The 24,016-nt window shown below is 38.1% G+C and overlaps 1 protein-coding gene across 4 annotated transcripts in view; it reads right to left on the bottom strand.

Moving 5' to 3' along the window:
- SORCS2 (sortilin related VPS10 domain containing receptor 2) overlaps nt 1–24,016 on the bottom strand; it is a 562,584-nt gene that overhangs the window by 34,081 nt on the left and 504,487 nt on the right. For all 4 annotated transcript variants that reach the window (XM_082051270.1, XM_082051271.1, XM_082051272.1 and 1 more), the window contains exons 14-19: nt 23,814–23,921; nt 10,109–10,229; nt 8,784–8,917; nt 8,019–8,147; nt 6,474–6,645; nt 2,869–3,055 (exon numbers count right to left, since the gene is read on the bottom strand). In XM_082051270.1, coding sequence (XP_081907396.1) covers nt 2,869–3,055; nt 6,474–6,645; nt 8,019–8,147; nt 8,784–8,917; nt 10,109–10,229; nt 23,814–23,921 — 851 coding nt within the window. The remainder of the gene's footprint in view (nt 1–2,868; nt 3,056–6,473; nt 6,646–8,018; nt 8,148–8,783; nt 8,918–10,108; nt 10,230–23,813; nt 23,922–24,016) is intronic.

Here is a 24,016-nt window from a genome sequence, read left to right as displayed (position 1 = left end):
AAAGGCTTTCTCTTATTCTCCTTAATTAACTGATTCATTGCCTGTTCACTTCTAACTCACTTTAACTAAACTGCCTGAACTTATCTGAGAGCAAGTCGTCCCAGCTGTGCACACCCTCCTTCTTTTCCTCCTCACTTCAAGCAGCCTGCGTGCTGCTTCATCCAAATATAAGGCTCTGCTTTCAGTCTGTTTCATCTGATGACTCTTTAACCACTTACATGAATTCAAGACAAATTGAGTGCTTAAACAAATGGTTTCTTCAATAGCTTCTTTACTGAAATGGCATTAAAACACTTCTCCTTTTGCTAGTGCCTTGAGGATCATTCAGAAATTGCAGGAATCCCATCAGATCTGTTCCTCCTAGAAACAGATTTTCCTTCCAATGAGGCAAACTAAAGAAGTCTGGAGGGATCTGCATCCAGATGTTTTGATTTTGCCATAAATTTACATTTTCCATGAGGAAACTGATCATTCCGAGAGATATTGTTTTGGTCCAGAAGCAGGTTACTTTCTTTTCCAAAATTTTTAGAGGGGAGGTTGTTTGGTACTTGAATGTTGAGTGTAGTTTCTATAGTGAGTCCTTCTGCTTGTCTCAGTCACACAACTCCATAATGCATTTGAACAAGCTTCATAGAACCCTTAAATGTATGCAATCAGGAATGAAGCTGACTTATACTATTTTCTGTTTAACGAAGCTACAATCTCAGTACAGTTTTCAAAGCTCCCTGATTATTCAACAGTACAGAGATTATGGTTTCATAAAAAAGAAAATGTATGTCTAGTTCTTCTTTTTATTCTGGTTTACCTACTCACATTTACACTATCAGACTCACTCTGAATTCTCTTACAGTTTATTAACAAGTTGTAGATTGTATGATCTGGCTCAGAAAGTATAATCTGGATGACAGGCCAAAGTTCATATAATTGTCCTGCATTACAAGGCATCCCATAGCAACAGAACCTGGCAGGAGTAAAAAAAATACTCCCTTTACCATTTGTCTCTGAAGATTCCCTGGGAATACATAAGCTGGAGATAGAGTGAAAGCAGTATTCTATGGACATTCCTGCTTTCATGGTATTCCACAGTGAAAAATGTCCCTGAACAGCTATTACTGTTTCTCTAGAACATAGAAATAGCAGTTGAAATAGTGCCAGCTAATTTCTTCAAATCTTGTAATTTACTTAAAAAATGAAAGAGAGTAAATCACACAGAAAGCACTTATTCAAGCAGGCTGGGTAATATGCTTCTGTGAGCCTGCTAGACCATGTGCAGCATGCACAGACAAGCTCAGGAACGGATCACATCTGCTTCCAGCACCCTGCTGCCTCTGCTCTTCAGCACCAGAGTCCTCTTAATGCACCAGTCATTTTATTAGTGAAAAATACCTCCAGTTTCTTCCATTTGTAAATCCACTGCATTAAATACAACTGACATGTTTTATTTTTACTGTTTGTCTTGACATAGGCCACAGCAGCAGCACATTTGGAGGAAGCAGTCGTTCTGCTTTCTGTCAGGGCTTGCTACTGCTCATCATTCTCTGAATGGAAAGAAGTTGGATGGAGGATGATACACAGAGTTTTTGCTGTTTGTTGCTTGTACAGAATTAGTGTTCCTGTACTTGATCTACTTCTCAGCACCTAGAAGCTCCTAAAAAGTAACAGTGAAGCCCTAAGTAATTTATCTGAGCTCTTTGGAGTTGTCAAAAGACTTAAAAAACAAATGCAATGAAGAAACAGATGATGAAACCGAGGTGAAGAATTTGATTCTGATCTTTTCCACTTGATTTTACTAGAAGACTGGCAATTAGCATTAGTGGGCTGGGGTCCACCTGCTAATCAAAGCAGAACTGGAACGCTGGACTCCAGGACTCCGACTAGCAAAACGCAGAGATATCCGCAGTCACCAGACAGACTGACATAAAGCACACGGATCTGTGCACAGCCTTGTATGTGGCTCCAGTAATTTCCACTGCTTTGGGATTAAGGTGGAAGACAACACCACTCACAATAGAGGGAAACAGACACATGGAGAATGCGAGATGAGTATTTTTTCTTTTGATGTTTCTTTTTTTCTGAATTTTTGACACATCTGAAAACAGGCAAAGCAATAGCTGTCTTGAATCTCAAAGGAAGAGGAAAATTCAGTTCTAGTTACGAGTTTTCTTCCTCATTTCAATTATGAGATGACTGAGGTACATTAAGCTTGTGATCGTGCATGATATTCCCTGTGCTGTGCTATTCTTTTATTTTAAGACTATTTGATGGGCTTTTTTTAAGTCTTAATTAAGGAGAGGGAGAGAAGTCTAAGTCAACTAGTACTGCCTGCCAACATGAGGTTATAACTCAGTACCACTTTAAAACTTTGTGAGAATTACCTACCTGAAATCTATATTCTAGTACTTTAATGAGTAGTCTGACATTTAGAAACACTGAGATTTTCTTTTTTTGTTAAAATCGTGCAAGAGCTCGTACATTTCTCAACACGTCTGTTTGCTTGCTTCACACATCACCTAGAAGCTCCTAAGACAAGAAAGTCTGAAGAGTTAAATTTTAGCTGCTAAGACTGCCAGCAGTCTAGATTCAGAAAGATGGATCAAACCTGAGATTTGAACTAATGCATGCTTGCTATTTTAAAGATTAATAGACCATCCTTCTCCCAAATCCAAACAAAACTAACTTTGACCTCCTAATACATGAGGTTTACAAGCCTCTGCATTAACAACATACAGCACTGAAAGATGGTTATTGAGGTTATTGAAAAAATATGTATTTTTCCTAATTGTGATTCATAATTTACTTTACTACTTCATAGTTGTCACAAGGTTTTTATACATAAGAAAGAATAAGAAAACCAGAGAGCTGATTTACAGTTGACTTGGATGAACACCACAGCCTCATCGTGCCCAGCAACATTCTCCGCCTTCACCGAGACACGGTAAATTCCAGGATTCTCATAGCGGTGACGGATGGGTTCTCCAGTCATCGTAAGGTTCACATATATTGCCTTAAATCCATCTCCAAGATCTACCTGGTATTTGGTATTCAATATATCACCCTGAAAGAAAAATATACCAAAAATATTTTAAATGGCCAGAACCAAAACAGACAGGACACATGACTATAACCACTTCCTGAATTACAACACTATTTCAGGTGGAACCAGATAGTCTGACTCAATTGCAATAGCTGCAGTAAAGCCACTACACTCGTGGCAGAGATTTTAGTGCAACAGATGCTGTGTGCATTATCAGGCGTAAGACTAACTTTCCACAGTAATGTGCTATCTTAAGATCAGACACCTCAGACCGCTAACCAAGTTGTATGATATAGAAACTATCACTCTGGTTTTAATGCAGCTGGCCATTAACAGGCAGGGCAGGCCTAAGTTTTGGAGTGATGCTCATATGATTGCAAGCAACTGAATATTGTTATTTTAGTGAATTACCACTCATCCAGGGAAATTCTAGGCTATAGAATTATAAAGTAAAATTAATTAGTCTAGACCATCTACACAGCACCTTCTGTGGAATCAACTACATACCCTTCAAGGTCCAAGCTGGGATCTTTGCAGAAAGTTCTACTGCATTATATAGAGCTACGAGAATGTCTAGAACTAACATAGTCTACTGCAAAATTAGATATATGCTTAATGAAGCAGATTATTGAGCTGAGTTTGGGCAAGGCTTTAAAAGTGCTGCCAAATAATTCTGTCATGTTAAACATCTCACATAATTTATAATTCATTGCATTTCTGCTAAGTGCTCCTTTAAATGACGCTGCTTTTCTAAACTCAGGCCTAAAATACTGCAAGACTGATGCTACTGTCAGAGGACAAGCATATTCCCATCACTCATGTTGTCCCAGTGTGGTTGGTCAGGAGAGAAGTCAGGCCTCTGCTACGTGGACTGGTGATGTGGATGGAGTCAAAGGAAAACTCGTTTTAGCTGTGAGCAGCAACACCTTCTCAATGCTACTGGCAGCACTGCTTTAGCAAGCTCCCCTGTCCCCTCAGTCCTCAGCAACATGTTCCTGCTCACTTGCCACAGTACATGGCCATCACAGTGCAATTAAAACAGGTTGCAGGGCCAGGCTGGACAGAAAATCCTCCATACTGTGAAAACACAATGTTGGTTTAAAGATCTTAATTGCCTCTAGGAAAGGAACATATACTTCCATATGCTAGTCAGGTGACCTGAATGGTCATCAGAGCAGAGAAGGATTGACACCCATCAAAGTGTTCAAAAATCACTTCCCCATAAGCCACTCTCTGAAATAGGTTAATATCAAAATCGAATCCTAAAAAGCAGCACTAATGTAAAATCAAAGGAGACAAGAAAGGCTAGAACTCACATACCCTGGCACTACAAAGGGAAGGAAAACATACTATATTTCCTCCTTCTATTATTTTGCAGTTTGGTTGATTTTCTTCTATGTTTTATCAGATGAAAGAGCATTGCTAATAATGTAACAGAATACCCATAATAAAGAACCTGTAGGGTTATCAAATACCTAAACAACATATTTCAACACACATAAAGGACCTTGAAAGCTTCTCCACTGTGAATATTTTTTTTCAAATAACATCTTTCTTTTGACAACAGATGAGTAGAGTATAGCAGAGGAGATAATATGTTATTTAAGTTTAAAGCAGAAGAGATGTCTTCATGCCAGCAATGTGCCAGTAAGTGGAATCTCTTCAGATGACATTAGATTGCAAACAGTTTGTGTTTGCTCTTTTTTACGCTAACAAGCAAATGTGTATTTTTTCCAGGTGAGACAGAAATCAGTGTTGAAAGCCAGCAGATGCAAGCTTCTCTTAATGTTGTTCCCTAGTGTAAAGATGAGAGTGCCATCTAAAAAGCATTAAGGCACTTCTCTTTTCCTGGCCAGGAAAGATGGAAAGGAGTGGACAGATGACAAAAGTGTCACACAGGGAAAAGGCAGCTAAATTTAAAACGAATCAGCGCAAAATAGATAATTGTTATGATATTATTTATTCATACATTCAGCCAACAGAATTTGGGAAAAAAATCACTATAGTTATAAATTATTTTTATTATTATTTCTAAGGTCACTTAGAAACTGCCCAAACATACCCAAAGCTTGCTTTCTTTACTCCCAGATGTCTGGCATTCCTGCACCTAGTATTAGAGTTTGTATGAACGCATGTGCATTCATATCAACTAGCAAATTAATTTTGTTCAGCAGAGAAAGTGGTATGTTTTGGTTTATCCTATAGGGTTGTTTCTTAAACTCAGGTATTGTTAAGAATTGTCATTAGACTTTTTTGTATAGATTAAATTCTAAGCAATGAACAGAGCATTTGAGTATAAACATTCTTCTTAGCCATAGGGGGCAGCAAACTGCTACATTTCTTCTAAATCTGCCTTCCAGTTCAATGTATGGAGCAAAGACTTTATCAGAACACACTGCACAGGATTCCTGTCAAGATCCCTGACTTCCGAAGATTTTTGAATAGTTTTAAAGTTTTTATGTATTACCACAGAGATTCATGAAAGGTTCAGAATCTATATAGCAGGACAGAAAGTCAAGCTGCCTATCACAGTCATTAGAGTCCAAATTGCAACCAAATGTTCTGTTCTTACAATAAACATTTCCAAACAAATTACAAAAAGAGAAGGCAGCATAACTTGCCACACAACTGTTGAGGCACTACAAGTATTGGGATGCAGAGCCTGTGAAGCATTAAGCAGCCTGGTGTTCTGCACGTAACCTTCTTGATTCCATTACAGAAATAAATCCCAAGTGCCCGATTTATATCGCACAGGTTTGCCAAAATGTGTGAACTTTGTTCAATTCCTTGCAAATCAGTGGGGTTAGCCAGGAAGTACAATACTCCTGTAACCTGAGCACAACAGTTAGAGCCTAATACCAGAAAGCATGAGGAAACATACCCATGGCAAACAATCCAAAAGTTACTTGCTGTCTTTGATCAGGTCCTTAAGACATTGTCTCTCTCAAGAAACAGAAAAAAAACATATGTTTGGCAACACAACTAATACACAATAAACGTTCTTATGCTGTTCTATTCACTGATTTCTCTAAAGCTTTTCTCGATTCCTTTCTGAAAGGCAAATTCTCAAAAACACTTAGAACAGAAGATTAAATGTTTTCTGCATTTCTTTTCTTCTCTGATATGTCTGCTGAAATGTTCATTCCAAGGAGAATTTGGTAATTTAGTTCCTTTGATTTTCAAAAAAGTCGATATTTTTAAGGTATCGCAACTGACCACACTGCTAAGGAGACAAATCCTGTTTCATGGAAATAACTTGGTGGTTCACTGAGCTTACTGGATTATCTGATTCATTTCAAAACAAAAGCTTCAATATTTAGAGAGACATTTGTCTTTGTTTCAAGCACAACTTAATCTCATTCAGCAGCAAAACAGGTAGGAGAGAAAGGAACCATAAAAAGAGTGAGGAAACTTTCATAAAGCAAATGTTCATTACTACCTGCTCCTGTCTGACGATGAAAGTGATGTCTTCTCCAGGCTTAACAGCCAGGCTTTCTTCTCTGATGCTGATGTGAAGTCCCTTGGGAGCAGTCAGTGGGCACATATGCTGTGCTAAGTTCTGCTGCAGGTCTACACCACCTTCACACACGTTAGAAACGACTTTCCTGTACCTGCAAAAACCAGTAAGCAGCAAGCACAATGAATCAGAGGAGAGCAGGAGAATGCCATCAGAGTCACTGAATGTGAGTTTGATGGTTGCTGATGAATATTCCTTGGGTTCACGAACAGACAAGATAGCTGATCAAAACCTACTCATGATGCAAATACTTTGATGAGAGACATTGCTTTTACTGAGTAAAACCTGTTGAAGAAAGACGGTTTGGAGCATGATGAAGATTTCACTTGTATGCATTGGAAGAGTCTGCCTTTTCAAATTTAGAAACATGCCTGACCAGCCCTCCAGGAGCTAGACAGTCTGCCAAACTCTCTGCCATACCCTTTCCTAGCATTAAATGGTCTTCAATGATCTACATGTCTTGGTTCAAAACCCAAAGATCAAGAAGAAAATAGATCAAGCAGCTTCTGCATTAACCCAGAACCAATTGCTTATCAACTGGTCTCAAAGCTATGCACTTCTTAAAACACTTAAAGCGTTTATTTAACATAACAGTACAAAGAGTGACAAGCCTAACACTTTTAAAGAATAATTAAATACTTGGATGTGTACAGTAATTGTTTATGGATCAGTTTCACTCAGGTATGTTATTTTTAAACATCCTTTAAAACTGGGATCGGATTTCACCCTTTTGAATTCCTATTCTGTATATCACAGCTGTCAGCCACAACCCAAAAGGCATCATTTTCCTTGGTAAGGCAAATATACATAGAGACCGCAATTCTATTGCTAGATTTGACATTTCGTCATTTGGTTCTCATCTCTAAAACCGACAGAGATGATGTTATGATAAGCCAGAATAGATGCCAGCTGCAAGTTATTTTCAGCACAGACGTCAGACTACATTGTAGTGTATATTCTATGTGGTATTGTTTACAGTTAGTAAAGCTTTCCTTTGATTCTGAGTGTCCCATCTGGTCAGGAAAAGAATCTATTCTTCACAGAACTCCTTACCCCCATAGAAGTGAGAGACTGAGAAGTTCTGTGAGATGTTCTCAGAGTAATTCTTTGGATTCAAACTGAAAATTGGTCTGAACTCATGAATGGGCTAAAAAAAAAAACAAACCCAGAAAGCCTTTGAAAGGACATTCCTATCAGAAGTGTAGCAATGTTTATAAAATGCATTTCTAAAACAAAAAATAAAAACACTGGGTACAAGACAGCTCCCCCTCTTCTCAAATGGGTTAGATTTTGAACTGCTGCAAACATGTGAAGTAACACTTCTCTTTTATTACTCTGTAGGAAGCTTTTGCACATGCTCCATTTTTTTTACAGTTGGTCTTATTTACACTTTTGTTGCCCTTGGTTGGGCTGTTCTCCCCTGCTCTGTAAGTCACTGCAAACCAGTTAAACGCAAGATCAGCTTACCCAGTGCTGCTGGTGTACGCCTGCCCCAGCACACAGTCTTCAGGAGGTGCTTCTGGGTTAAACCAGAAGTCAGCAAAGCATTTGCTAGATTCTGACTTCAGAGGTGCAGAGCGCTCAAACCCATAATCACTGCAAGACATCAACACCAAGGGTATTACTATTCCCACTTCATTCAGCAGTATAATTTGTGGTGGATGAGGCTACTTTTTTAAGAGTAAGAAGATTTTTTTATTATCATTCTAGCAGCTGAACATACAAGTTCATTAAGCGAGTTCTGTTCTAATTTCAATGGGAGTTGTGTACACCTGAGGGAAAAATTAGTTGTAATTACTTTGACAGTTTTGCAAAATTAACTCTCTTAGGAGCATAGATTTTTAAAAGGAATCCTTTGCTACTCAGACCAACATGTTTCTTCTTCTTTTTTTTGTGTGTGTGTGTTTGTTTTTTTGATTTGGCTTTTGTTTGTTTGTTTTCTTCTTTTTTCTTCATTCACAAATAGAAAGGGTTTGCTTGCCTTATAAATAAATCCAATGGTCATTTTTCAAGTCTTGATCAATAGGGAAAAACATCAGGATTTGTTCAGTCAGGTGGAACAAACACTTGAAACACGATAATGTTTTTAAACAAAGTCAAATACAAAAACCAACCTCTTATTCCAATTACCTGTTGCCTCTTCGTTTATACATGGCTATGTGGGAGATGGGTAAAAGGAGGAGCTGAAATCCTTCACTAGAAATACCTCAAAAGCTCCCCAGACAGACTCACCATAAGAAATCAGAGTTCACACATTCACAAACTTTGGATGTGAGAGCTGATGTGAAACTTCTCCCTTTAATGCACCATGATGAAATCTTCCTCTTCCGAAAGCTCCTCTGCTGGCCCATGATGCAACGATCACCCTGAAAATCAAAGCACCAGATCTATTGCACACTGTAACCTACACTACACAGACATGACCTCATGTTGCCATGAAAAAGGCTGGTCTTGCTGCCAAGACTATAAAGTTGTATCAACTCTTTCATATTCAAATGTTTGGGTATACAAAGCTCACATCGTCACCGCCATCCAATAATGGGCCATTATGAAGTTGTAACGTACACTATATCTCAGGGCACAAATCCAAAAATGTATATGAAAATTTCAAGTGGAATTTAACCCATGTCATGTGTGCACAATCTAGGCACAACCCTATAACTGACCATTTAAAAATTCGGTGTGGATGCAGATGGCTGAAGTTCTGTCTAAATCACTATGCCTCATGTCAGCATTCAACGCAAATTACCAACCATGTGGACACAAGTAGAATGAAGGCTATCTTAACACCGCATTCCCAAGCAAGAAGTGGTAAAATGAGGTATGAGAACCAGCAAACGAGAGCTGGAAAGCTGGAATAACACAGAACAATACACAAAAAATACCCAAAACCAAACAGCTCTGCAGAGAGCAAGAGAACAAATGTAGTGAAGAAGCACAAGCATAATAATCAGAATGATTGTGAATAAATATGACACATTACATATAATGTAAAACAGTCCACTCACATTGGTCTCTTTAATCAATACATTGTATGGAGAATGTAGCTTCCCAAAATTGGATTTGGCCAGAGCACCAGGATAAGCACAGCCTTAATGCATTACTGCAAAAATGGTATTGCCCAAAACAACTGGACTCCATTACATGATCAGTCCACTGAGATGCTAAATTACCTCTGGGATTGGCTTTACTTATGGCAATTTATATATGAGTATGTGGTCAGGAAGTTGGCAGAACATACGACTGCATGTTGAAATTGTTTCAATCAATATTACACATTGTAGATTATGGTATATGCTTCATAAGACAGGAAGACCACCTATTATTACGGCAGACCAACAGATATACTTCTGCTTTTCCAAGAGCATGGATCACACAACCACAGGGACACAAAATCCTCCTTAATTTTAAACTACTGTAATATCAGCAAATACCAACATAAGGAGATGGAGATGTAGCATCCAAATTCTATGTGAAAACATTTTCCTAGCACACAGTTTTATGTGAATCTGAAAGCTATGGAAAAGTTGCAGCAGGTAACATAAGACCATGAATACCTGTAGATTAGTGAGGTCCCAAGATTCATAGTCATCATCAGTGCATTCCCTCGGGAAGGATGGTCTGAAGTCCACCTTCACCAGTTCCCAGTCTGAACGGTAGCTAATATGTCCGAAGACTCTGAACAAAAAGATCAAAGTAAAATCTTACTGGAAAGAAATACCATACATCTGAGATTCCAGTTTTCAGTTCTATTTTTTTCTTTGGTCATGGTTCCCTATTAAAAGGTCCCTGGTTGATTTTTCTTCCACTTTTATTCCTCTTCATGTAAAACATACCTGATTAGAAAACATCTGTAATTTGTCTGTGAAACTTTACAATTTACAAATATAGCTCATAGATTAGAAATTTTTTCCCCAGAAAACTATCCAGAAATTTAATTGGAAATATACTACTTTTTCTAATTTGGAACCCAATATTTTTGTCTATTATCTTGTTATATGACACATACAGAGCTCTCAGATTTTGACAGTGAGCTCAGATCAGGGAGCAAATCCAGGATCATCAGACTTAATTTCCAGCTCTTTCACTCATCACTTATGATTGTGGTGCAACTTCCTCAGTTCTTTTGTTGGTTGATTCGTTTGATTTTCAAAGTTCTACAGATTTCAGACAGCAATTTGCTACTGTTTAAACTCACAGCAGTATCATGAAATTGTATTCATTTCTAAGGAATACACTTCATCTACACATTGTGCTGAAGAAATGTGAGTCTCCATTTCAGATAGTCCAATGTAAAACAAAAACCAGCCACAAACTGTAAACTTCTTTTTGGAAAAAAGAAGAAAAAGAAAAAAGAAATCTCATTGCTTTCAAAACCAAGCTGCACTTTGAAAGTAGCCAACATTTTCAAAGTCAGAATATTTATTTCCAAAACAAAATGGGTAAGTATGACATCCAGCAACAAATTAGAAAAAATAAAGACTTTATTTAGGCAAAAGTCAAATGTATTTGTGGTTTGTATCAGGCTTATGTGGCTCACTTGCCAAAGAATTGAAGGTTGATTCTGAAGCCAATAGTTTCTGTGCAGCTCATACTGCACAGAGTTCATATTCCAAGCTTAAGCAGCATTCTCCAAACTAATTCATTCCTTTTGTTTTCCCTTCACTTTTGTCCAAATCCAGACAGAGCAGGAATGGTACAGTTATGCTAAAAGCACTCTGCTGTGCACAGTCATTCCTCTTGTCCCAAATACCAGGTTCAAAGTGGAACTGTGGTAGACCAGAAGCGAGGAAATGCTGGATTCTCTGCAGCACAGAGGCAACATCATCACACTAATCATCTTCCCTGGCAGATGGACGTAGAGCTCTGAAGTCTACCAAAGAGGCTGAAAATTAGTCGCAAAGACTAAAGATGTGCAGTGATTTCTCCCTTTCTTTTCTGGTGTCTTTGCTTCTCAGCCATAGCACAGAGATATCTGTATATTATGGTCCATCTCGCTCACATTATAATGACTGAACAATCCATGCTTAAGGAAACTTCACCATCAGAAGTGCACTTAATTTAACAGAAACATGCGCCTTTAGTTTTTTAGTTTACACATCTTACTCGTGTAAAGCTCTGAGATTAGAGGACTTGGATCATCTATTTTCTTTGTTTTTATATCTACTCATGGCTCAGAAGCAGAAACAATACACAAAAATTAAAAAATGTGGCTCGGTCCACTAGCTGTATGTGCACATAGGTGTGTGGTCCCACTTTTCCCACTGAGAACTATAGGTTTGGTTCCTTTTTCTGGTTCATCTGGATCCTGAGAGTTGCTGTCACCATATAAGCTTTATTCACTTGTAGTTACATATGCAATAAAGTGACTACTTAGGTGGTCTCATGCTTTTTCCACAATGTGTGCTTCAATATGACTGGCTTTGCTGACAGGTATGAAGTGTCTTTTGCATGCTAAATACCTGTACCTTTTTTTTTTATATATATATATATATTTTTTTCTCCATACTACCATAAGGCAGACTTGCCCATGTGCTTATGCAGCTACCTACCTCAGTGAATGCTTCTACAGACACCACAAAACTGTAAAATTTGGTTACATTTCTTTTATTAACCATTTATCAACAAATATGTCCAAGTGCAAGGAGCCAAGTCCTGTCAAAGCTTCACTCCTGACTCAAGGAAAGTATTTTCTATGGAACAAATGAAATTTTCTTCACTTGTGTTAGCTGTCTCAGGCAGATTAGTCAGGAAAGAAGAAAGGAGATGGTGGTTTGAGTTCAATGCAGAACAGAATAATGAAATTCTCCTGAAAGTATAAAACAAGATCTCTTAACTTAAAAATCATCTTTGAGACCTCACAGAAGATGATGCTGATTCCAGATGACTATAGAAAGGGAAATATTTCACCTATATTTATATACACACACATATATATGTGTATATATATATAACCACATATATATAAACCAACAAAACAGGACCCAGGGAGTTACAGAATTAATTTTGATACCAAACAAATTTTTAAGCTATCCACTTTTAAGCACTTTGGAGATAATTAAAATGATAACTAACAGCCACCATGGATTTGTCAAAACCAAATAATGTCAAACTAATGTAATTTACTTCTTTTAAGGGGTAACTGGCTTAGTGGATAAAGGAAGGGAGAAAATGTAGCATATTTTGACCTTTGTTAAAACTGCTACACAATTCCAGCTGATACTGTCTCAAGTTAAAAAGGAAAACAGCAGTGCTGATACAATCATTGTAATGAAGAATGGGAGTACATTTCCAATTAGAAGAATCCATTTTCAAAAAGTAGTTATCAAACGGGAAAATATTTTGAGATACATACCACAAAGATATGATGGGTCCACAGTCAATAATTTCATTAACACTGATGTGGTCAAAAAAACCTACACACAAAATTCTGCAGAGAATACAGAAGGAAGGGAGCAGACACTGACTGACAGAAACAATGGTCAGAAATCAACATGATTAAATACTCCAAAACCAATTGCCAAAAGTACTCCTGGGCAGGGGAAGGCAGCAGGGGAAACCAGAAAACAAAAACACACAACAAAGGTGCTAGACCAAAATGGTGAATGACTTTCAAATATTGAAGAAAAGGCTTGGGGAATTCTGGGTAATTAAAATATGAATGCAATGTTGTTGTAAAAGAAGAAAGACTAATTCTAGGTTGTTTTCTGAACTGGAAAACAGAAGCCATGGAGGTAATTGTTTTGAGAAACTCGGCACTGGTGGAGCCTCTGGAAGCCTATGGTGTTTAATTTTGGATGCTATATACACATTTATACACCCACTAGAAAGGAAGAGGGGCAAGATGACTCATAGGCTGCTCAGAAAATGTGACCAATGAAGTAAGATTGAAAGAATTGGGTTTTTCTCTGGTAAAGATAAACCTGAGAAGTACAACAAAATGTCTTCAGTCTTTTTATAGATTGAAGAGTTGTCTTCAAAGGGACCTGGAAAGCAGGCAAAAAGAGAGGAAAGAAAATGATCAATAACCTTAAAAGATATAGTTGCATAATTCTCTCCTTCTCCTCAGCACTGGTGAGGCCACATCTGGAATACCATGTCCAGTTCTGGGCCTCCAGTTAAGGAAAGACAAGGAATTACTGGAGAGAGTCTAGTGCAGAGCTACAAAAATGATTAGGGGTCTGGAGCATCTCTCATAGGAGGAAAGACTGAGAGCTGGGTCTGTTCAGCCTGGAGAAGAGATGGCTGAGATGGGAATCTCATCAGTGTTTATAAATATCTCAAGGGTGGATGTTAAGATGGGACCAGATTCCTTCCACTGGTGCCCAACGATACGATGAGGAGCAGCTGGCACAGACTGAAGCACAGGAGGTTCCATCTGACTATGTGGAAAAACTTCTTCACTTTGAGGGTGCCAGAGCCCTGGAACAGGCTGCCCAGAGAGGTTGTGGAGTCTCTTTCTCTAGAGACATTCAAACCCGCCTGGACGTGATCCTGTGCAATCTACTCTAGGCGAATCTGCTTTATGAGGTGGTTGGAGAGATTATCTCCAGACACCACTTCCAATACCAACCATTCTGTGATTCTGTGTTAGGGCACTGCTTCAATGGGTGAACTATAAGCCTCTCACCCTGTGGTTTTTTAGAAAAATACAGGAATAACTTCTCTGCCTGTTGGTCCAGCCTCTTGCAAAAAAAGACTCATTTCCATTATGTCTGTTCTGATTCTCCAGACTGAAAACCATGTTCTGACAGAGCACAGTAACTGCAACACTGATTTCACCATTCTTCGGCTTAAGTAAAAATTCTGAGATTCGAGGAAGTGTCCCAGCACAGCCACAAACCCCATGACAAATGCAGCCATAGAGCTTTATAATTCCTAGAGCAAATTTCCTAAGGAATGCAGCACCCAACATGCACCCACCTTAGCAAACTGTTTGAAAAAAAGGCTTAATGATAATAAATGCTCTTGCTGCAGAGACACTTGTTGCCCTATTAAGGCCAGGGTTTTGCAGACACATCAAAAGAGCCCATTTAAGTGTACTGTCAAATATCACTAGCATAAAAAGAAGTATTCTTCCAAAGTAAGAAAGAAAGTATTGTACTAAGTAGGATTCGATGGATTAGACAAAAAATATTAGCTACTATAAAGCAATACATAACAGAAATAACAATCTGATTGCTCAGGTGCAAAAGATATATGTCCAATAAAATCGTATGAATTGAAAAAGCTGGAATGGTGCAGCAAGTGTAACTGATTATTAGAATTTAAATACCAAGATGATAGTAATTCATAAGCTACTAAAACCTTCCTCTTGATTAATTATATTTCATTAGAAAGCCTTCAAATCAATTCTGTTGAAACTATGAAAGATGATGCTGTGATAAATAATTTTTGAAAGAAATTCCAATTACCTTGGAAATTCGTTTACTTTTATTTGCAAGAATTCAGGACCCATCATTGTAACTTCACTACTTCAGTTGCCATAACAACTTTGTACATTTGTTCCCAGTTCATTTATGGGCACATCATTTTTTAATTTGATTGCATCATTTGATAGCTAAGACAGTTTAATGCAGTTTTTAAGCTAACTCATTTCAACTATTTGCTGGAGGATTGCTGGTTATTTCTGTTCCTGATAAGGCTCATAATCAGGCGGAGCTAATTTAACAGAAATTATATGCAATGATAACCTCTTCCAGTAAATTCACGTTTCCATTCAATAGAAAAGAGGACCTATTCAATAGATGTTCTCAGTTCAGATGAGCAGTAACAGCTGTATTGCCTGCTGGCTGTGGCACTCGCAGACCATCTGACTGAAGCTGTGATGGTGCTTATGCTGGAGACACCCAAAGACTTACCAGGTAAACATTCAGCTTCCACGGCTTCATTCTGGAGAAGGAAGCCCAATTTTGACAACACACTACTCATTTTGGACGTAATGGACATCTTTCTATAAAATTACACTTCCTCTTTGGATTTTCTGCTGTGTTCTTCAGGACTTTGTTCATAGGGTTTAACAGCCTTAAAACATGCTTTGTCAAGCAGATGGATTTCAGGTATAGTGCCCCATATCATGGTAGGTATATATTAAGACGCTCCTTGAGCAACTTCTTGTATAATAAAATTGTGATGGTTCGCCTTTGAGCTGTTAGCCTTGCTGTCTCTGGACAAACAAAATGGCTTTGAGCAGCCTGATGTCCCCACCAGATACCCAGAGCAGCACAGCTGAACCTGTAACAGTTTTGCTTTACTGCTGAATATGTGAGAACACTCAAAGACTTCAGAGTGGTGGAACTGATCCCACTGTACTAACCCACTAAGGTCATGAAGACAGCACATGTGGAATTTATTCAGATGTTTAACACAGTAACTTAAATTGTCCAAGTTTTGCAGTCGTACTGAAGACTAGTGATGACAACTGTGTGACACGTAGCTACTTTTGTTTGAAACCGGATGCCTCTTTCATTCTAGACGTGCTGCTTTAATCTCCCAAGTGCTGCATTGGTTTTTGCTCTCCTCTATGCGACTTTGTCATCGACCATGATGTTTGAAACAGGGAGCAGAATTTGTCTGCACAGTCCTGTACAGCCCTGTTGATGCACTCTGCTACCTTGTCATGCCAGTTGGGGGTGGAACAGGTACCAAAAGTAAAACCTAGGGTTTGAACCATAATCAGGTGATGAGGGCGTTAGCGGCTCTATCTTGGATAACATGTCTAATTTCTTCTGGACAGCACCTAAGCAAAGATGTCCAACTATGTGCAAAAATTACACTCTGTGGATCTAAACCTCAAACACCCAACAGTGAGCACCTGATCAAGCTGGGAAAGGAAACCAGCCTCTCAGAAACGGAGACATGGTGGGACAGCTCACATGACTGGAACATGGTCATGGATGGCTACGTCCTCTTCAGGAAAGACAGGACAGCCAGGCGAGGTGGTGGAGTTGCTCTTTACGTAAGAGAGCAACTACAATGTATTGAGTACTGTCCGGGGTTCTCCTTCCTCTCTATTCTGTCCTGGTGAGACCACACCTGGAATATTGTGTCCAGTTCTGGGCTCCTCAGTTCCAGAAGGACAGGGAACTGCTGGAGAGAGTCCAGCGTAGGGCAACCAAGATGATGAAGGGAGTGGAGCATCTCCCTTATGAGGAAAGACTGAGGGAGCTGCGTCTCTTTAGTTTGGAGAAGAGGAGACTGAGGGGTGACCTTATTAATGTTTATAAATATAGAAAGGGTGAGTGTCAGGAGGATGGAGCCAGGCTCTTCTCAGTGACAAACAATGGTAGGACAAGGGGTAATGGGTTTAAACTGGAACATAAGAGGTTCCACTTAAATATGAGAAGAAACTTCTTCTCAGTGAGGGTAACGGAGCACTGGAACAGGCTGCCCAGGGAGGTTGTGGAGTCTCCTACTCTGGAGACATTGAAAACCAGCCTGGACACGTTCCTGTGTAACCTCATCTGGGTGTTCCTGCTCCGGCAGGGGGATTGGACTAGATGATCTTTTGAGGTCCCTTCCAATCCCTAGCATTCTGTGATTCTATGAAATGCCAGTTAATTATTTTAACAACTTTCAGTCTGTCTCATGGAAAGTAGTCATCTAAATGGAAGCTGTTACAGAGCTATACTAAAAGGTGGTACTTAGATCTTGTTCTCCCTATAAGACTTCCTCTCCTGTAGTAAATCATATTAGTACCAATCATAATTGTCATTGAACTTACTGTACTGTTAAAATATTTTTTTAAACTGTCACACCTTGATTATTTTATAACACAATTACAATTTCAGATTGAACACTTAATCCCCATCATAGTTCACTAGATATCAGAGGTCACATATTGAAACAGGAGCAACTTTCTAAGCTGCCTTTTGTCTAAAAGGAACAGTGTGTTAGAAGTTTCTTGTCAATTTATGCTGAACTCAAAGAGCCGAGTCCTTTGCTTCACTTAGACCTTTACTACAAATGATGACGAGATAACTGAAAAAGCAAATAACTGTGACAATCTTTTTCTTTTGCCTGTTGTAGTTCATTATTATTACAGTGCCTTTGAACATACAGCAAGACACAAGACCTCTCCATGCCAAAATCTGTAAAGAAATTACCAAGTTGAAGGAGTAAAGTGATAAGGTCATGGCATGGAAAGATGTGATCTACTTCTAGTGCAACCACGGACATCAGGTAGTGTTCTCCTTAACTCACAGAAACAGTAACATTATTTAGGAAAGATTTTTAAGCAGATGTGAGTTGGAAAAGCAGGTTGGCCATGACTATGCCTACAGTGCTATTTAAAGCCTACCATTTTCAAAAAGAAAATGACAGACAAATCCTATGATAGACATGCTTTCCTCCTAACAGTTGTCTTTGCTCCCTTTACACAATTGTAAAATCAACAAAAATCAAGTAAGTCAAAGGGTTCATACTAGTAAAGTGGATGAAAGTAATGTAAGATTCAAGCTGCAGTCTATTATACATCAAGATAATAATTCTGCATATTTTTCTAATTCCCCAAAAGAATGCAACAAAGGTCACATTTTCAGTCATTTCTAAATTGCAACTACAGAAATGATGAATGCTTCCACGTGCAAAAGGAGACACCTGCCTACATAAAGCAACTTCACATAAACAGTGCTTGTGTACACAACAGATCATGTGCAAATATGCTGAGACACTTATGATTTAAGTGCCTTAAACTACAAACACATGCATATACTTATAGCACTGAAGAGTAGTGTTTTGTGGCTTGGGTGTTTTTTTTTCTCCTTGGTTTGGTTTGGCTGCCAAAGTGAAAAATGAAGGGCGGAAACAATTTAGTTGAAATTGAACCAAACTATGTTTTTTCATTGTTTCCTGCCTCCAAAACATAATAACTGCCAATCATTCTTTTATGCCAAAACATCTTGGTTTCAGCTCATTTGGGGAAAAAGAGTAGAAATGAGAAGTTCTGAGAAGTGCTGGGGAGGAGCAGGATGAGCATGTTCACATTTTATCCAGAAGCTCAGTGGTTCCATGATGTTTGTGAATTACCTCCAACATTTTTTCCATCTATTTGGTAAATTCCTGTCCAAGAACAACCTTTTAACAAGTAAGCTGCTTGGAAAAAATTGCAGATTTAGTGCCTAGCCTGACACTTTATGTAGAAGCAAATACAAGGTGGACAGTGAACAAAATTAATTAATTTAAGGAGAAACATATGACATTATAAAGGATAGCTTTCCATCATTCAGCTCTCTATTGTTATCTTACTTAAGCATCAAGTTAATTTGGGATACTTATAAAATGTTATGATTAAGTCTTTAGCTATTTTTTTTTTCTACTCACATACTTAAAAATAAGATCTCTTTTGTCACAGGTAGGAAATTCTTCATTCACACTACACCTGGCAAAGCCAGAATAAATAGTGTATAGTCACCTAAACTGTAGCTCCTGAGAGCAAAATACAGTAAACTGGAGTACAAGGCTTCACCAAAATTTAAGTAAAATATTTAAACAATTTTATTGTTGGCCAAAGTTTCCAATGCCTACCTCATCATCACCATTTATTAGAACTAGACACTAAAATGGAATTGTCTCCCTGAAAGAGAAGTTAGAGCACCATAGCTATAGGCACTCAGTGACACCAACTCAAAATGACATAGACTGTATCTGACTAAAAAAGTCATGTGTTACCCTTTTTCTTTCCTCCTTTAAAAAGGGATAAAGCAATAAAAGATTCTTACAGGACACGGATTCCTAAACTTTCCATTCCTCTTATTCGAATATGTTTCCAGGTCTGCCCTCAAAACGTACTAAACATCGGCTTTAGCAAGACACTGAAAGTATCATGTTAACGTGCTTCTGAATATGTTAGAAAAACTATGGAAAGGAGAGAAAAAACAAGGCTTTAAACACTGGACTTCTGAGCAGGGGGAGGGATGGGACAGAACCACGGTCTTGGCTCCAAGACCACAGGTTGGTAGTGATACTACAACGCATTGACTTGCTCTGCAAACATTTGTGTCCACAGATATGCCAGCAAAATCATTAGACTTGCCAGTAAACAGGTATCTCTACATCTGAATCAGCTGTTTCTAGATCAAAATAGAGCAACCAGTTTGCTTTTAGAGTGCTCTTTTACTAAGGTCACCCTTCTCTTCCTGTCTTTCTATATGTTTTCTCCATCTGTCAACAGACAGATATGTTCCTCATTATGCAGAGTGGAACAACTATTTCATGACTGAGCAATGCCCCTCAAAGAAGAGATCACCTAGCTGCAAAGAAAACCTAGAGTTTGCCTTGGGAAATCAGCTATTATCTTACGAAATGAGGCTTTATCTACCATTTATCTACCTTTTTTGAGGGCTGCAGTATGAGAGAGTTACTAGTGAAGAATACACAACAAAGGGAAGTATCTGCACCTAGTAAGATGCTAAGAGACAGCAGGAAAAGCAGTGTGCTGTCATGTGTGGTACAGCAATAAGCCCCACAAACTACATGTAATATTTACTGTTATTGATGGTGTTAAAGTTGAGGCTGACATTCCTAGTGGAACAGAAATTTGCAAAAATCCAGATGGTTCTCCCGAATATCTATCACCTGTTAATACCATATCCACTTTGTTTTGATTAAGTTTAAACTCAACTATTTTCTTGCTTCCACTATCACCTAAGAACCCAAAAAGAATGCAACAGCCTTTCAAGAGAGCAAAGTGCACATGCAGGAGTTCTGCAGTTCAGAGATGTCATAAAGTTCCCAGCAGCATCTTAAGTTGTTACTCTACGAGACCTTAGAAAGAAAAATCCCTCTGGAAAAAAATAAAATTAGCCATAAGGAAGAGTTTGATTCTACCTGACACAAAGAAAAAAAAAAGTCCTTTTATGTAACCTTTTATTGGCCTTTGAAAGGGGCCATGGTCTGCAGTACCACAGTTATTGTGCCTACTGGGTTTACACTGCAATCGAAATAACCCGGTTTGGGAAACACTCCCAGAAGCTGAATTGCAATTCAGGGTCATTTTAACTGGTTTGAAACTTTCTTTATATGAACTGCTTCCTTTGCAGAGGAACATCAATATTTCAGACACACAAAAATTCTTTTTCTGCCGAGTTAGGCCATTACTCAATCCAGCATTATTAAGTAATTTTCCCCCAATATAATATGCTGTTAAGGATAACCCTGGGTTGCAGTAACTTTCATTCTTACAGAACTTAGAACAAAATAAAGCCTACCAGACTGTGCACTATTTTGATGAATATATGTCAATTAGTTGAGAAAATTTCTTAGCAAACCTCACTTATTCACTTAGCAATACACAGTGAATTTGAGCTTCTCATTTAAACATTGATTTTTTTCCACAGATCTAAACTTTATGAATATTGCTTATTTCTCCTAAAACTCTTAACTAGGTCTATTTAGAAATTGATTTCCACACAGAATGAGTTTCCTAAAATTTTTGATTATGTCACTGCTTAAAACTCCTTCAAATTTTAACTAGGCCTACTGCAGAGCACAACAGAATAGAATATATTTTCCTTGGCAGTGTACATACTTTGAATACTGCAGGGGATTTGGATGAATGATTTAATGTCAACTGGCAAATGACAACTCAGTTTTCTGAAAACTTTTGACAAGTCAACATTTGTTGTTTTGGAGAAAACACAAAACTTTCTGAAATGAAGACCTGAAGCAACCAGGTTCACATTCCCCTGTTTCTTCAGTATAATTTTCCAGATCATTTCATTTTGGATAAGTTAGGACAGAACAGGAATTCAAATGGAAGTTCTTTACAAGTTAGGTCAACATCGCAGTCATCATGCTGGAGAATGAGAAGTCTCTCTCACACACAGTGTTACCAGGCCCCTTAATGTCTTTCCCAGATAATTTTTATTTTTTTTAATTTTTTTTTAATACAAATTAAAAACCTTGAAGGAAATCCCTAAGCCGACTGCAGTGGAACCAGGATTTTACCTACAGTAGTAGCCACTTTCCGTACAAGCAAAATATTCTTTGACTCTTTTGTGAGTTTATTCTAGAAGTTTTCGATGAAATAGTGTCTGTTCCACAATTTTGCTGTACACTTTTTCAGTTATTACCTTCCCACTTCAGAATTATGGTATCTCTCCTAATTTATGCAGATTTTGACATTCAATTCTTTATTCAAAGTCCTTATGCAAACAAACTCCCTGCTAAAGCAAGAAAATGAAATTCCTGTACAAGTCATATATGTCTGACTAGGCCCTTTGTAATGGATTTGGGGAATCCTCAGGGTTAAAGACAGTACTATTTTATTTCCATTACCATATAAAGTTCATCTTACCATGTTCTACCCAGAAGAGAAACACTTTTTATCTAATAAAATGGAAAAGATGGCATAATGTTGTGGGTTTTTTTTTCATTTGTTTTTCTAGTGAGAGTGTATCAGTGGATGACATTTCTCAAAAGCAGCAAATCATTTTAGATTAAGTCATATGCAGTAACTCAGTACAACTGTGGAATTTTGAGAGAAAAATGACCCAAGACAGACAGAATGACACAAGATCTTGACGCCAAGTCAGACAGAGCACCACTGGGCAGACAACATCACCCTGAAGGTAAAACTTAATCAAAAGCAGTAGGAGAGGTCAGGAAACTAATACAACAGCAACAAGGAAACACATACTGCAAGTTTATTCTTCCCATTATCTTTACAGTCTGGTAGGAAAACTGTGAGTCTTTGCAGTGCCAATCTGTGATAGTAAGTGTTTGATGTCCTTTATGTTCAGTAGAACCAGCTGCAGAGTAAGATTCTACAAGCCTGGCATTGAGATGCTGGAGACAGGCTCTTGTTCTGCCCTTAAAAACAGTAAGTCATATTATGTCTTTTTATCAATGTGGGCTTAGGTACCAAATCTAGCTACAGTTTCATATATTTCAGATCGATGCTTTCAAAAGGTATCGTATTTTACAAGAGCTCTTTAGTTCATTCAGCCAGAAATTTGAATACATCTTCTCAAAATCACTGCTTTAAATGATACTGAATAAGAAAATGAACAAACAAACAAAACACAAAAAACCCCAAACCTAGAGCATACAGCCCTCATGCATCTTTTTATCTACCAGTAAGTACAGTTTAGGATAAGCTTTTGATCCCTTTGCTTCCACTGAAATCAATGGAAATCCTTCATTCAGAGGCCTAAGTACTGCCACATGGCATATATAATAAAAAAACTCCAACAACTATACTTGAGAGAACCAGAAGATGGTAGGAAAATACTGATCTTCTCAGGTCATATATGTATAATGGAGAACAAATGGGACAGCGGAGAAAGAACAGCCCAAATCTGCCACTGTGAACTGGGCACAGTGGTTTTAAGAACATTGGGTAGGATTTCTGTTTTCCTGAAGATCATTTACACAACTCCATGCTGGGTTGTTGGCTTTTTTTTTCCTGGAGAAAATGCTACTGGAACACATCAAAGGCAGCTCTATTTGTAATTCCTATGACAAAAAGCTTGTCATGAACATACTGATGTCCAATATAAAGGACCACAGAAGCTGTTCTGATAGGAGCACATCTAACAACCTGCACATCTGAGGACCTTCCTCTTCCCTGCTGCAGTCAGCGTGCGCCTTTTCCCTAATTACACCAGTGTTTTTTCACTCTCAGACAATTCTAAAATATTAGCATTTATACTGTAGAGAGAGCAAACACTGCAGTTTAGATCCAGATGTCCCTGGCCCTTTGGGAAAAGACAGATAAACAGGGGCCTAAGTTGCAGAATTCAGTTATTTTTAACTCTATCCTCAGAATCTGCCTCAGGCACTGCACAGAACTGAAATGTGTGTTTGTTAGCACAGCATTTGGTTACACAAGGTACTGCAGTGCTAGTTACTAGTACAACAACACTGTTGTTTACATTGTGAAGACAATTTTCGTAAGAAGAAAGAATAGATATTTAACATTTTTAAAGTCTAAGAATCTGTAGCAAACAGAAAAAATGCAGGAAGTAGTTATTTTTTTACCTATGTTTGTCCGATTTGTATTTATTTGTATTTATTCCACTCTCCCTGGTGGTAACTGCAAAATTTCACATGAACATAACATTTCATCTTTACAATCTGAAATACTGCACACAGATAATTTCAGGCTGTTTGGACATGATCAGTCTAAGAGCCTTTGTGACTGCAAGAAGCAAAAACCACTGACTCAAGGACTATATCAAACACCCACAAGTAAAAATATGGTGAAGTGCATAAGCAGAGAGACCTCTGAAAAAAAAAAAAAAGATTAAATCAGAAACTTACGTCATGACCAGTGTCTCATCTCCAGGTTCACTAAGTAATCCATCTACAAAGACTGAAGTGCTGGTAAAATTATGTGTACTCCAAGTCTGGCCTTCATCTATGCTGAACCTGTAAAAAAGCAGAAATGGTTTTCATTTACAACTATTATTATAAAAAATAGAATTAATTCATTAAAGACCAAAAAAATAAATCCCTCAGTTCTA

Source organism: Streptopelia decaocto, assembly GCF_964273445.1.
Source record: "Streptopelia decaocto genome assembly, chromosome: 4".
Lineage (NCBI taxonomy): Eukaryota > Metazoa > Chordata > Aves > Columbiformes > Columbidae > Streptopelia > Streptopelia decaocto.
This window is presented reverse-complemented; position numbering and strand designations above follow the sequence as displayed.